At 27.8% G+C, this 15,428-nt stretch overlaps 4 protein-coding genes across 4 annotated transcripts; all 4 read left to right on the top strand. All coding sequences in view use genetic code 12, as the record gives it.

The window, feature by feature from the left end:
* Positions 1-4,121: 4,121 nt before the first annotated feature.
* On the top strand, positions 4,122-6,530 carry CD36_00690 ([G1/S-specific] cyclin, putative; the record flags this gene model as incomplete). The annotated part of the gene is made up of 1 exon (XM_002416703.1): positions 4,122-6,530. The coding sequence occupies one exon, from the start codon at positions 4,122-4,124 to the stop codon at positions 6,528-6,530; it is 2,409 nt and encodes an 802-aa protein (XP_002416748.1).
* A 1,790-nt stretch (positions 6,531-8,320) lies between these two features.
* On the top strand, positions 8,321-9,103 carry CD36_00680 (cell wall function protein, putative; the record flags this gene model as incomplete). Its single annotated transcript, XM_002416702.1, has 1 exon — positions 8,321-9,103. The coding sequence occupies one exon, from the start codon at positions 8,321-8,323 to the stop codon at positions 9,101-9,103; it is 783 nt and encodes a 260-aa protein (XP_002416747.1).
* An 866-nt stretch (positions 9,104-9,969) lies between these two features.
* CD36_00670 (endosomal protein, putative) lies at positions 9,970-12,567 on the top strand (the record flags this gene model as incomplete). The annotated part of the gene is made up of 1 exon (XM_002416701.1): positions 9,970-12,567. The coding sequence occupies one exon, from the start codon at positions 9,970-9,972 to the stop codon at positions 12,565-12,567; it is 2,598 nt and encodes an 865-aa protein (XP_002416746.1).
* Positions 12,568-13,510: 943 nt separating this feature from the next.
* Positions 13,511-14,995, top strand: CD36_00660 (ornithine decarboxylase, putative; the record flags this gene model as incomplete). The annotated part of the gene is made up of 1 exon (XM_002416700.1): positions 13,511-14,995. The coding sequence occupies one exon, from the start codon at positions 13,511-13,513 to the stop codon at positions 14,993-14,995; it is 1,485 nt and encodes a 494-aa protein (XP_002416745.1).
* Positions 14,996-15,428: the final 433 nt, after the last annotated feature.

Below are 15,428 nucleotides of genomic sequence, written 5' to 3'. Positions count from 1 at the left end.
TGTGGTTTGTGATCTCCGATACAGGGAAAAGAACAACAACAACAACAACAACAACTACACTGGTTGGTTAATGATAATGATAATGAGATATTCATGAGGTTTACTTTGCTAATTCTAATTTTTATTCTAGATCCATTTTAGGTTGATCAACCAAAATACATTAATTACAAATCCTATTATTATTGTTTGATAATAATTGATAAGATGGTTAAGTAGACAGTTGTCAATCTATAACAACAACAACAACAACGACAACTACTACTATTATTAGTAAAATCAAAAATCAAAAACCCCAAAACCTAAACAAAACCGATCCTTCTATGTCTCGAGAAGAAGGAGAAGAAACGGGGAGGAGGCGGAAGAGCGCAAAATGTCAAATTAAAAAAAAAAAAAAAAAAAAAAAAACAAATATATAGAAAGAGATTATTATTATTATAATTTATATCAGATTATGTGTTGTGTTTCAGAAAATCCCCAATAACCTTTTATTGTTTTAAAAGAAGGAAAAAAATCTATTATTATAATTGTTAGTTGAAAAAAAAAAAAGAAAAAGAAAAATCATAACCCACCACCACCAATACCACCATTCGTGTTGATTGATTGATTGATGACAGGGGGAACAATAGAGATAAGATGAATGAGATGAATGAATGAATGAATGAATGAATGAATGAATGAGGATTAACATTGAACTGAAACACAACACAACACAACACAACATAGGAGTACAGTACAGCTACAGCTACAGCTACAGCTACAGCTACATTACATAAATCATCATCATTGTGGATGAAAAAAAAAAAAGAAAGGAAACTTGAATCAAAAAATAGTAAGTCAACCACATCAAAAGCAAAAAAGCAAAAAAGCAAAAAAGCAAAAAAAAAAGGCAGGGCTAAAAATGCAAAAAAAAATATGTTATTACTCTTATTATTATTATTACTCTTATTATTATTATTTCTGGTGTTTTTTGATGATGTATTAATAATAATAATAATAATATGTTTGATATATTACTATTACTATTACTATTATTATTATTACTATTATTATTACTATTACTGCCAGTTCTGCTTTGCAAAAAAAAAAAAAAATCAATTCTAGAAAATCATGTATAATGTACAATGTCAAAGAAAGTATTATCATCTGAGGGTTGTTGTTCATGTTAGTGTTTCTGGTCTTCGTCTAGTCATTTGGTTTTTGCATCAATTAGGAAATCGCGGGACCGAGTCATAAAACACTAAAGAGAAGAAAAGAAAAAAAGGGGGAGGGGAGGGGAAAAAAAGAAAAAGGGTGCAAAGTAGTTGTAGGACCTCTCAAAGAAATCTCTTCGCCTCTCCTCGCCTCGTCTCGTCTCATCTCGTGCGTTGTTGTTGTTGTTGTTGTTGTTGTTATTATTATTCTAGACTAAACACATGGTTAAAAGAAATGTAGGAAAAAAAAAGGGGCCCAGAATCAAGCAAGCAAGAGATTGTAAGAACGTAAGACCATGTAAGTAAGTAAGTATATAGGCGGATACATGAATTACTTAATTGAGTAGAACTATTACTTAATTAGTTCATGTCCGGGATTTTATTACCACCACTATTGTTTGTATCTAGTCTTTACATACAACTATTAGGAAAAACTTCGGGTAATATATCATTTTTTCTTTTTTTTTTTTTTCTTCCTCCGCCTTTAAGTATCAACACGCCCAATAGAAAGTGAAAGCAACCTTAGAGTGTAATATTATTATTATTATGATGTGATATATATGTGATATGTGATATGATGTGGGCATTGTTTTATCGAGGGTTTAAAAGAAACAAAATAACGAACAACAAGTAAAATGATTACAAACCATACTATATAATATGACGATAAAGATACAATGGAGAGAAGGGAAGGGAAGGGACGAGAAGGGAAGAAAGGAAATCTAAAAAACCCGACACCGCAAATAATCAACTGAAAACAATAACTAATAAAATGACGATAATGAAAGAAAGAGAGAGAGGGAGAAGACAATAGTTTAATAATTTAAATAATAGTCTATTCCTGATAAGAAAGACCAAATAGTAGAATTAAAAAAAAAACTAAGAACAATAATGATGTGCATTAAACTAAACAAATGATTACACTAAACTTAAATGCGAGAATGCGAGGAGAATTTAAGACAAGAAAGAAAGAAAGTAAAGAAAGAAAGAAGAAAGAATGAGACGTTTTTTTTTTTTGATTAATTTTACACGAACTTACAAAGAATGACAGTAAGAATGAAAGAAAAAATGATTTGAACATCATATCTACTACCAACACACACACACACACACATACAAGGATAATGTAAGATAAGTCCTCAATTCCCGAGTATAACTAGAAAGAGAGGAGGAGGAGGAGGTTCATCCAATAAGAATAAGTATATATAATATACTTTATGCATGATTACATTGTATATATATATATATATATATCTTGGAAAAAACTATAAGTAATGTATAATTATTAGTTAGTTAGTTAGTTAGTTGATTACTGTATAATTCTTTCATTCTCAAGTTAGAATGTTTGTTGTTGTAAGTAAATGTCACAAAAGATATTAAAGTTATTGGATAAGTTGGGTGGGTTAGTGGATAATCTCTTATAAGAGTTAAATTAATAAGAATGGGTGCGTGTATGTGAGTACAATAAAATGTATGTATTATGTATTATGTATTAAGGGCAAGAAAGGATTAAAAAAGGGAAAACAAAAAGAAATCCACAAAAAGACGAGAAAAAAAAAAACAAATATTTTTTCATTTCTTTCATTTTCTTTCATTTCGTTTCACATTGTCTTGTTTTACATTTGAACATTAGACACAAGTTTAAATTTGTTAAATAAATAAACTCCCATTCTTATATTCTTCTTATATTCTTTTTCCATTTTGTACTTATTTACTTACTTACTTACTTACTTACTTGTTGTTGTTGTTGGGATATGCAGGTTATGCAGGTATGCATATACTTTAATACTCTTTTTTTTTTTTTTTTTTGTTTTTGTTGTTTATCTTTTCCCTATCCACACACACACATTCTTCTTCTTCGTTAATTTTTAATCTAGTATTATATTTTTTTCATCCCATAAATCACAAAATTTTTCAATCTATTATTCCAAATCAACTTCACCACTTACCACCACCTACCACCAACTTATCTATATATATATATATATATATATATATAATAATGTAGAAAGTATTATTCTTCTATTTTTTTTTTTCACAATTTTTTATTTTATATATATATATATATCTTCTTCTGTTTAATTCTATTTTATCTTTTTATCTTTCCTTTCCTTTCACCTTTTAAATATCTAATAGTTTTTTTACTTGGTGAATATATCCTTACTCCTACAACAATTCCACCAAATTCCTTCTTTAGTCCCTTTAATATAAAGAAGATTTTCACCCTAAAAGGAAATATACCTGGCTACCCCTCGCCTCACCTCCTCCCAAATCAAGAGTTTTTTTTTTCCACAAATATTATACAAGTTTTACAAAAATCTACTTTAACAACTTTTTTCCAATAAAGAGAGAGAAAGAGTGAGAGAAGTGGATTATAGAAAGATAGAAAAACCCCCTCCAATATACACACACACAATCCTTGAAGATTTTCCATTCAGTATACAATCTACACCATACTGTTGGGAACAAATAGAAAGAAAGAAAGAAAGAAAGAAAAAAAAATTACTGTGTGTGCGTGTACAAAGTTACAAAAATTCCCAATTCTAACACAAGGACACCACTGGAAATTATAGTTTTATAAACAAACACAAAACTAGAACCCTTGTTTTCTTTTTTTTTTAGTTCTGGTCCCACTACTTTATTATCAATTTAGACGACACACAGGACACACATAACACTACACACAAACCCAACCCAACCCAACAGTTTTAACATTATACCCATATAACTTATTACTGGTGTCGTTGTTGTTTCGTGTTCCTTGCGTAAAAATTTACTCACCATACACACACTCACACTCACACACACACACAAACAAACTTAATATATTTAATACTTTAATATTTCCCCTTTTTCCTTTTTCAATTTTCAATTTTCAATTCTGCAACCACCAAACTCACACACATACACATACACATATACACATAAATAATGATAAATATAACTAGACCATTAACCCCTAAATCTATTGGGAAATCAATTTCACAACATCCTTACAAATCCATTCAAACTAAATCTAACCAACAAAATAATAACAACAACACCACCACTACCACCACTACCAGTAGTAAATCATTTGTTCAAGAAAAATATCCTTCTCAATTATATGAATCAGAAATTAAAATTCATAATCAAAGTCTTGCTGAATATGATTTAGATATTTATGATATTATGGTTGATTTAATTGAAACTAATAAACCCAATTTAACATTATATAAACAACAACCTTATTTAACATTCACTATACGATTAAAATTAATTGATTTTTTATTAAAAATGTCGATTCGATTAAAAATTTTACCATTTGTATTTTTTAAAGCGGTGAAAATATTTGATAGATATTGTTCTAAAAGAATAGTTTTATTAGATCAATCACAATTAATTATAACTACTTGTTTATGGATTGCTAGTAAAATAATGGGAGGAAATAATCATTTTGTTAATATTAATAATTTAGATAAAATTGGTCATGAAAATTTCCGTACTATTAGTGATTTAGGTTATGGTTGTGGTGGTAAATATCTTGGTCCAACAGAAAGATTTCGATTACCTAAATTACATGAATTAGTTAAATTATGTGGAGCAAAATGTAAATATGATCAAGGAATGTTTAAACAAATGGAAGTCCATGTATTGAATACTTTAGATTGGTCATTGAATGATCCTTCCATTGAAGAATTCATTATTGATAGTCATGAATTTAATATCACCAATATTAATTCTCATGAATATGAAAATAATAATATTACTACCACCACCACCACCACCACCACCAATACCACCATTGAAAGTGATAACAATGATGGTAATGAATTTTTCAAAATTAAAGAATTTCTTAGTTATGCTGCTTTATATTCTCATGATTTAATTGATACTAATATAATTGAATTGGGTCAAGTTATTATGGATTTAATTAATGAAACCTTCCAATTACAACCATGTGATAATCATTATCAAACTATTTTAAATTGTGATAGTCAATATCCTATTAGATTTGATATGAATCGTTATAAATATATTAAAAAAGCTATGATTAAATCAGTTTTAAATGCTTCTGATTTTATGATGAAAATTTTTAATTCAAAAGGTCCACAATATATTTATGAACAATTTAATTTACAATATAAACTTAATTATCATACTAATAGTATTATTGGATTTAATAATAACAATAATAATAATAATTATTCTACTACATCATCAGCCATAGCTACATCTACATCTACATCTACATCACCAGCAACTGATAATATCAATACTACTCCAACTAATTCCAATTCCAATTCCAATTCTAGTTCTGGTTCTGGTTCTGGTGTTACTACAACACCTATATCATCATATATTGGTTATAGTAGTTCAAGATCATCATCAGTATCATCTTCTTCATCTGCTGCATCATCAAATGCAAATACACCAAATTCATCATCATGTAGTACTACTTCAACTACTCCATTAGGTATGACACCTCATAAGAGACAAAAGAATTATTCAAATTCTTCATCAACTTCATCAACTTCTTCATCATCGTCATCATCATCATCATCATCAGGGTTAAATAATGGTAATTCTACAATATCACCAGTTGATTCAACAACAAATTCTCATATGAAGAATTTATCCCAATCACTGCAAAATTATCAATATCAATATCAATATCAATATCATATTAATAACAAACCATCATTATCAGTATCAATACCACCACCACAAATGCATTCCCATAATCATCATCATCATCATCATTCTACAGTTTATCAAATGGTGACACCACCAAATCTGGCCAATAAAAATTCCAATAAACAATCCGCCACCAACAACAACAACACTACCACAACTACTAATGGTAATAGCCAACTTCCTGCACCTCATCAATTATCATATAATAATTATTTTAATTCTCCAAATATGCAACCACCACCACCAATGAAATATACTCCTGGTCGAAAACAACAACAACAACAACAACAATTATATCAAAGTGATAATTCTAGTATTAATTCAAAGCTCAATATCAATAACAACAGTAACAACATTTCTTCTTCAGCAGCTAGTATTGCTTCATCAATATCAACCAATAATTATGATAATGATAATGATTTATTTTCAAGTAGTAGAAGATTTATGAATTATTCAAATTATTCTTCAAGTACAATTAGTGGTAGTGTAATGAGTGGAATCATAGGTAATGGAAATAATAATAATAACAACAACAATGGTGGTAATAACAATACTGATAATAGTGGTGTTGGTGTTGGTGGTGTTGGTGGTGTTGGTACTCCAATTAGTGAAAATGATTCTCCAATCTATACTAAAACTCGATTATGTAATATGATCCATTAAAAAGAGAAAAGTAGTAATATGTTGTTTTATGATATGAAAAATTTTTGTTTAATGATGGTTTTTTTTTGCTTATTTGCTTGTTTTGTTTTTTGTTTTTTTTTTTTAATTCTATCCTACAATCAATCAATTAATACCTACCTACCTACTTACCTACCTACCTACCTATCATCCATTCATTCATTAACTTATACAACATCAACAAAAAAAAAAAGAGAGTTTTGTTTTTTTTTTTTTAATTTTTAGAAATATTAGAGAAGACATTTATACCATTATACCATTTATCATTTGTCCTTCCCCCCCTTCTTCTTCTTCTTCTTTTATCTTTATCTTTGTTTATTATTAATAAGTGTGACATTATATTATTATTTTTCAGTTCTGTGTGTTTTTTTTTTTAAAATTTTTTTTTTTTTTTTTGGTTTTTTAATTTTTAATTTTCAATTCAAAAAAATTCATAATTCAAGTTTGTGATAGTTTATATAACATATATAACATATATATATAAATATATTTTAGCATCTATAAAAAAAAACAAAAAGAAAGAGAAATCCATTTTGTATATATATATATATATATAATATTGGTGTTATATTCTTTTATCTTGTTCTATATTTTAATAATCAACTCCAATCTCAATATGATTATAAGATAAAAAAAAAAAACAATAGTCTTTTGATAGTTGGTTGCTTTGGTTGGTTGGTTGGTTGGTTGGGGATAAAAATACCTATAATCAGCAGCAGCAGGGCTGTGCTGAAATTAAAAGTATTTTTTTTTTTTTGCAACACCCAACACCAAAATTTCCCTCCCTCTCGTTGGTGGTTGGTTCACTTAATTAATTTGTTAATGTCACACACACACACACACACACACACACACAACAACAAAAAAAAAAAAAAAGAAGAATCAAAAGAATGTTATTGTTGTTAGCGTTTACACGACAAAATCATTAACTACAGTTTCAATTTTAATAATACCGTGTCGTGTCGTGTCATGTTGCACTTTTCCACTACTACTTATCTATTACATTTCTCAATAATGTATACTCATTGTCTCTGTTATCATTATTTACTATATTAGAATTCAATTAACTAATCAAACTATATAGAAATATGGGGTTAGGTTGGTTTGGGTTGGGTTGGGTTGGGTGAACATTTGACTATTTTTAGAAAAAAAAAAAAAAAGGGGGAGGGGGAGGGGGAGGGAGGGAGGGAGAAAAGAAAAGGGAACCTATTTTGAATTTCTATTTTCTCCATTTTATACACGACCTTTACATTCTTTTAAAAAACTTTTGAAACTCTCTTTCTCACAATCGAACAAAACAGCAAACCAAAGACACACCAAACAAACAAATAGCCAAAAAAAAAAAAAAAAAAAAAAAAAAAATTTTTTTGAAACTTCACGAGTGTCTTCAATCTTCAAGGTAATACTTTTTCTTCCACTATAAACTAAAGCTAACACCCCCCGCCTTCCCTCTTAGAAAGCAACAACAACATCAACAACAACAGATATTCTATAGAGTGGATTGATTATATTATATATTTATTGCTATTACTTCCTTGCTAAATTTCAAAAAGAAACAGAAGAAGTATTATTTGCTATTCATTACTCAACAACAACAAAGCCTTATTTATTGTCAAACAATTTCAACTATTTTTTACAAGTTTAGCAAAAATAAAATAAAATAAAAAGTAACACCCACTGTGTATCAATTTGTTAGTCCCATCCACTTCCCGATTCCACCACCATCATTATCACCACCACCATTACCACCACAAACCATTAATTAACACATTATGATATTTTCAAGATATTTTATTCCTATTATATTCACATTATTATCATCACTGTCAATTTTCGTTTATGGTGATCCTAATATGGAAGAATTAGAAGGAACTTGGTCATCAAAATCTAACACCGTATTTACTGGACCAGGATTTTATGATCCAGTTGAAGAATTATTAATTGAACCTGATTTACCAGGAATTTCTTATTCATTTACTAAAGATGGTCATTATGAAGAAGCATTATATCGAGTTAAACCTAATCCTAAAAATCATTCATGTGCAGTAGCATCAGTTAGTTATCAACATGGTAAATATGAATTATTATCTAATGGATCAATAATTTTAACTCCAATTGCGGTTGATGGTAGACAATTATTAAGTGATCCTTGTAATTCTGATGATCCTAATAAATCAACTTATACAAGATATATTCAACCTACTTGGTTTAAAACTTATCAAGTTTTCGTTGATCCTTATCATGGTAGATGGACTTTACAAATTTATCAATTTGATGGATCAAAAATGCAACCATTATATTTAGCTTATAAACCACCAATTATGTTACCAACTACAGCTTTAAATCCAACTGATGAAATTTCAGAAACAGCTCTGACTTTAAATGGTATATCTCATAAAATTAAAAGAAATAGATTAAAAATTAAACGATCATTGGAAAATCAATATAGAACAAATGCTAAAAGAGAAATTTATAATGAACAATTTGATAAATATTGGTGGTCATCAGTGATTTGTTTAGCTTTAGCTTCATCATATTTTTTTCTTAAAAGATAAACCTTAGCATAAACAAACATATAAACATTTTCCTTTTTTGATTTTGTTTTTTTTTTTTTTTTTTTTTTTTTTCATTTTATTGTATTTATCATTTTGAAGCTTTTTTTTTTTCTTTTTTGGTTGGTTGGTTGGTATGGTATGTGGTATGGTTTGGTATATACTATGGTTGGTTTACTTATTACTGACTTAGTTTTCTTTATTTTCTATAGACTTTTTTTTTTTTTTTTTTGACATTTATATACTTGTTATCATATCATCAACAACAACAACAACAACAACAACAACATTATATCATCATCGTTTAACGTTTATCATTTAACATTTAACATTTAACATTTAACATTTGTTTATTACTAGTTTAAGATTGGGTTTTTTCAGTTTGCTTTTAGTTTTTTAGTTGTTTTTTTTTTACTGTAATTATGTTTTAAAAGTATACATATATACATATATATATATATATATATATATATATACGTTTTAAATGATTAACTAGTACTTTTTTGTAGTTTAATAATTAACAGGGCAGTGTTGTTGTTGTTGGTGATAGTGAAGTCATTTCCCGAGGCAAAGTGTGTATATGATTCAAAAAAAAAAAAAAGGAATGATAATTAGCGCCCGCCGCCACCACACACAACAACTCAACTAAAATTAATTGAGAATATATATTTTCTCTCCTTCTCCTTGTTTCTTTTACAATCTCCAGACGATATTAAATTCAATCCATATTAACTCATATATACTTCATTTAAACAGTATTATCATTTGAGAAAAAAAAAAACAAAAACTTATTAAAATAAATATAATCATAATCATAATCATAATCATATTCATTAATTTATTAATTTATTAAAAGTTATTATTCATTCATGTCGTGGTTTGGTAGAGCAACATCAGATACTCCAGTGGCAACAATTTCTCAAATTGAATTAGATAATAAAATTATTGAAGCAACATCAGAATCTATTCCTAATGGAGAAATTGATTTATCAATAGCATTTGAAATTACTGATTTAATTCGATCTAAAAAAATTCTGACGAAAACTGCTATGAGATCATTGAAAAAACGATTAAATTTAATTTATTTAAATCCAAATTTATTATTATCAAGTTTAAAATTAATTGATTTATGTATTAAAAATTGTGGATTTGCTTTTTTAATTGAAATTAGTTCTAAAGAATTTATGGATTATTTAATTGATTTTATATTTAAAATTCATTACAATACTAAAGAATTGACATATGATAGTCATAGAAGTGATGGTGGTGGTAATGGTAATGGTGGTGGTGATGTTGGTGATGTTGGGAATAAAATCAAAATTGGACAAACCATTTTATCATATTTACAAAATTGGAAAATTATATTTGAAAATCAACAACAATTACAATATGTTGAAAAAAAATATCAAGAATTAAAAAATCAAGGATTTGAATTCCCTAATAAACATACCAATTATAATGATTATGATGATCAAATTATACAATTGAATAGTAAATTTATTGTTGATTCAGAAGTTCCACCTGATTGGGTTGATAATGAAGAATGTATGATTTGTTATTCACCATTTTCAATGCTTAATAGAAAACATCATTGTCGTGCTTGTGGAGGAGTATTTTGTCAAAATCATTCAAGTAATAATATCCCATTAGTTAATTTAGGAATTATGGAACCAGTAAGAGTTTGTGATAATTGTTTTGTCAAATATGATAAATCGAAAAATCATTTGAGAAATGAAAATAATCTTCTGAGATCAATTCAAAATGATACATATGGTTCAAGAAGATCAAGAAATGATCAGGTTAATGTTGTTGTTGATGATGAAGAAGAACAAATTAGAAAGGCAATTGAATTAAGTCTAAAAGAATCTAGTGGTACAGAATCAAGACTTCCACCACCAGTTGAAAATACAGAACCAGAAACCATTAGTAATGATGATGATGATGATGAAGATGAAGATGCTCAAATGAAGGCAGCTATTGCTGCAAGTTTGAAAGAATATGAAACAGAAAAATCACGATACTCACAATATCAGCAACCTCAATCAACCAATCAACCAACTCAACCAACTCAACCAGAACTGGACTTGTATAATATTAGTTTCCCGACTTTTTCATCTTCTTCAAATTATCCCCAACCACAATTTACCGCACCACTACCACCACCACAGAACCAGCAGCAACAACAACAACAACAAATTTCTTCTACTGGACAATCAGTACAACCACAAGATTTATCACAAACTGAAGAAGAACAAATCAATTTATTTATCACATTAATGAATAATATTAAAAATGATTCAAGAAAACAAAAAGATATTATGTATGATTCCAATTTAAATGAATTATATGGTAAAGTAATTAAATTTAGACCTAAATTAAATAAATCTTTAAGAAATTCAATTGAAAAATATGAAACATTTTTAGAAATGAATAATAAAATATCAACTATAACTAGATTATATGATCAATTTTTGGAACAAAAATTAAATATGGCATATGGGAATCATCATATTAATACATTGCCATTACAGCAACAAACAGAGAATCAATTCACTGGTGGTCAACAACAACAACAACAACAACTTCATCTTCCTGCACAAGGAACTGGATATCTTCGTTATGGTTCTGATATTAATGTACCTCAACAACAGCAACAAGCAGTTTCACCAATTTCACCTAATGAATTTTATAATAATTTACCACAACATACTGGATTTCAAAATTATCCATCATATCAACAAAATCAAGGTCCTCAAATTGATAATTCATATCTTTCACAACAACCATCAGGAGCTTCCACTAAGCAGCAGCAGCAGCAGCAGCAACAACAGAAACAACAACAACAGAAACCACCGACACAAACATATCCAACACAATTACAACCATCTGAACCTGATTTTGAAGATGATAGAGATGAAAATGAAAATGAAAATGAATCGGTTAATACTCCTCGATTCAAAGTATCAACTTCTAGTGGTGGTACTCGTCCAGTTTATCCAACAAATGATTTTATTCCTGATCCATACAACAATAAACTGACTACTAGTGCTACCATCACAACTAATGGTGAAGATAATTATGTAGCGGTTTCATTACCTCATTATCCTCCACCAGAAGATTTAAATAATGAATTACCACCTCAACAACATTATGTTAGACGAGCATCATCTTCATTACCAGCAAATGCTTATGAAGATGCAAGTTTAAAATATCCTACATTAGAAAATGTTGAATATGATTATAATAAGAAAAAGAAACGGGAAGAGGAAGAGGAAGAGGAAAATCAAAATAAAAATCAACGACAACAATCAGATAAAGCTAAAATTAAAGAAAATGATTTCCCTGATATTTCTAAAGTATCACAATTCAATAGACATGAAGAAGGAGAGGAAAGAAAAAGAAGTAGCAGTAGTGAAAATAGTAATAAGAAATATGTTGTTGAACCAGAACCATTAATTGAATTATAATAAATGTGATGAGAGAAGGCGAGGGCGAGGGGGAGGGGGAGGGGGGGGAGTGGGTTCTACTTAGTATATTTTGATATTGATATTGATATTTAGCTTATAATATATAAGTAATTCAAACTTTTATATATATATATATATATATATATTATATGAAATTATCCAAATAAAGTAAAGCTATGGTTTATAATGTGTTGAGTCTATTTGCGGTATTTATCATCTTTAATGGTTTATGTGATTAGATTATATTCTTATAAACAATGAGGGATTTTATTTGATATTGGTTAGTAACAGTAATGATAATTTTTTCCCTCTTTCTCCATAGATTAAAAAAAAACCACAGTGTGTGATAGCCGTTGCACACAACACACACAAAGAGAGAGAAAGCGAGAGTGAGAGAAAGAAAGAATAAAAAATCAATGAAGAGTAAATTAGAAATTTGCATTGGAAAAAAGAAAGAAAAAATTTCATCTTCTCTTTCTTTCTTTCTTTCTTTCTTTCTTTCTTCTTCTTCTTCAACTAACATTTAATCAATCTTTTGATATCATATCTATCAATATATTCACAATAGTTGAAATTGAATATTACCTCAAATTCAATTGAAAGAAATTAATAACCATTATTAGAAGAAGAAGAAAAAGAAGAATCTTTAATCTTACCTTACCTTACCTTACTTTTTTTTTAATTTATTTTAACCTGTTTGCCTGCCCCAAATTTAGTTGAATAATAAAGTGTGTTTAAACTTAAACACATAACGAGAGCTGCCGATTGAAGTCCTATTAATTTAATTATACCATCAAGTACTTTATTCAAGTGTTGTGGTTTACAGAAAAGAAAAAGGAAAAGGAAAAGGAAAAGGAAAAATTTGAATATTGCTTAGCCAAGAAAAGAAATAACAGAGAATACTATAAATTAAAGTTAAAGTTAAAGTTATTGTTGCCAAGTTATGAAAAATACAATTATTGAAAATGATTCAGAGATTAAATTACAAAATGATTTAAATCATCATATTGGAATCTCATCATCAAATTCTGTAACAACAACAACAGCAACTAATATTAATAATAACAATAATAATGGTCAATTAATTGTTGAGAAAACTTTAAAAGCAATTAATTTAATTGAAAATTCCATTAAAAATCATATTCTGAAAATTGATTATGAAAATTGTTTACCTAATGATGAAGATTCATTTTTTGTTTGTGATTTAGGAGAAATTATTAATTCTGTTAATCAATGGAAACAACAATTACCTATGATTCAACCTTATTATGCTGTTAAATGTAATTCAAATTTCAAAGTATTAACTTTATTAAATGAATTAGGAATTAATTTTGATTGTGCTTCTAAAAATGAAATTGATTTAATTTTATCATTAAATATTCAACAAGCTCATCAAAAAATCATTTATGCTAATCCATGTAAAACAAATTCATTTATTAGACATGCTGCTAATGAAAATGTCAATTTAACTACAGTAGATAATATTTATGAATTATATAAATTGGCAAAATTTCATCCTCATTGTAAAATTTTAATTCGATTAATTACTGATGATTCAACTGCTCAATGTCAATTAAGTAGTAAATTTGGTTGTGAATTAAATATTGCCATTAAAGAAATTTTACCTAAAGCTAAAGAATTGGGTTTACAAATTTATGGTGTTGCATTTCATGTTGGATCTGGTGCTAAAGATTTTAATAGTATTTATCAAGCCATTAAAAATTCTCGAATTTTATTTAATGAAATGTTATCTTTAGGTTTTCAACCTAAATTATTAGATATTGGAGGAGGATTTGAACGAGAAACTTTTTTACAACTGTCACAAATGGTTAAATTTGCTTTATCAAAATATTTCCCACAAGAATTTATTCAATCTAATGAAATTAAATTTATTGCTGAACCAGGTAGATTTATGGTTGCCAATGCTTTTACTTTAATTACTCATGTAATTGCTAGACGGGATTTATCAACTCAAACAACAGCAGCAGCAGGAGCAGCAACAGTAATGGGAAGTAATGGAAATGATATTGTACCATCAGCTATGTTATATATTAATGATGGAGTTTATGGGAATTTAAATTGTATTTTATTTGATCATCAAAATCCAAAAGTTTATGTTTTAACTAATCAAAATCAATTATTTTATAAACAAGAAATGATGATGAAATCTTTATTAATTGATACCAGTGCCAACAACAACAACAACAACAACAATAAGGTGGATGGGTTTAATTTTTCAATTTGGGGTCCAACTTGTGATGGATTAGATTGTGTTAGTTCATTGGTTAAATTATCTAAAAATGTTCAAGTTGGTGATTGGTTATTTTTTGAAAATGTTGGTGCTTATACTAGTTGTGCCAGTACTAAATTCAATGGATTAAGTAATGGAGAAACTAAAACTCTTTACGTTAATTCTAATGAAGAATAAGAGATTTTATAAACATTAAATAGAATAAGTTTGTAAAGTATGTAAAGTAAATAAGTAATACAATTACTGTTAATATCAACTAACCAGTCAGTAGTGATGGTGGTGGTGGTGGTGGTAGATATAAACGATTCTAGAATTAAAAGCATGGCTTAAAATGAAAAGAAAGCGGTGAAAAATAAATAAATATTTGGTGAATGTCACACGACCCCAACTCAAAATTAAGCAATGAATGGAACAACAGAAAAAAAAATTTAAACAATTTCTTTAACTGTGTTGACGAAAATCAACTACTAATTAAATAATTATTACTAACGTGTTGTATATTAAAATTGTTCTTATTATTATTACTATTACTATTATTACTATTATAAACCAGTACACACTTTAATTGATAGAGAATTTTTTTTTTTTTTTTTTTTCCATTTCCCATTTC

This window comes from Candida dubliniensis, chromosome 1, assembly GCF_000026945.1.
Source record: "Candida dubliniensis CD36 chromosome 1, complete sequence".
Classification (NCBI taxonomy): Eukaryota; Fungi; Ascomycota; class Pichiomycetes; order Serinales; family Debaryomycetaceae; genus Candida; species Candida dubliniensis.
This window is presented reverse-complemented; position numbering and strand designations above follow the sequence as displayed.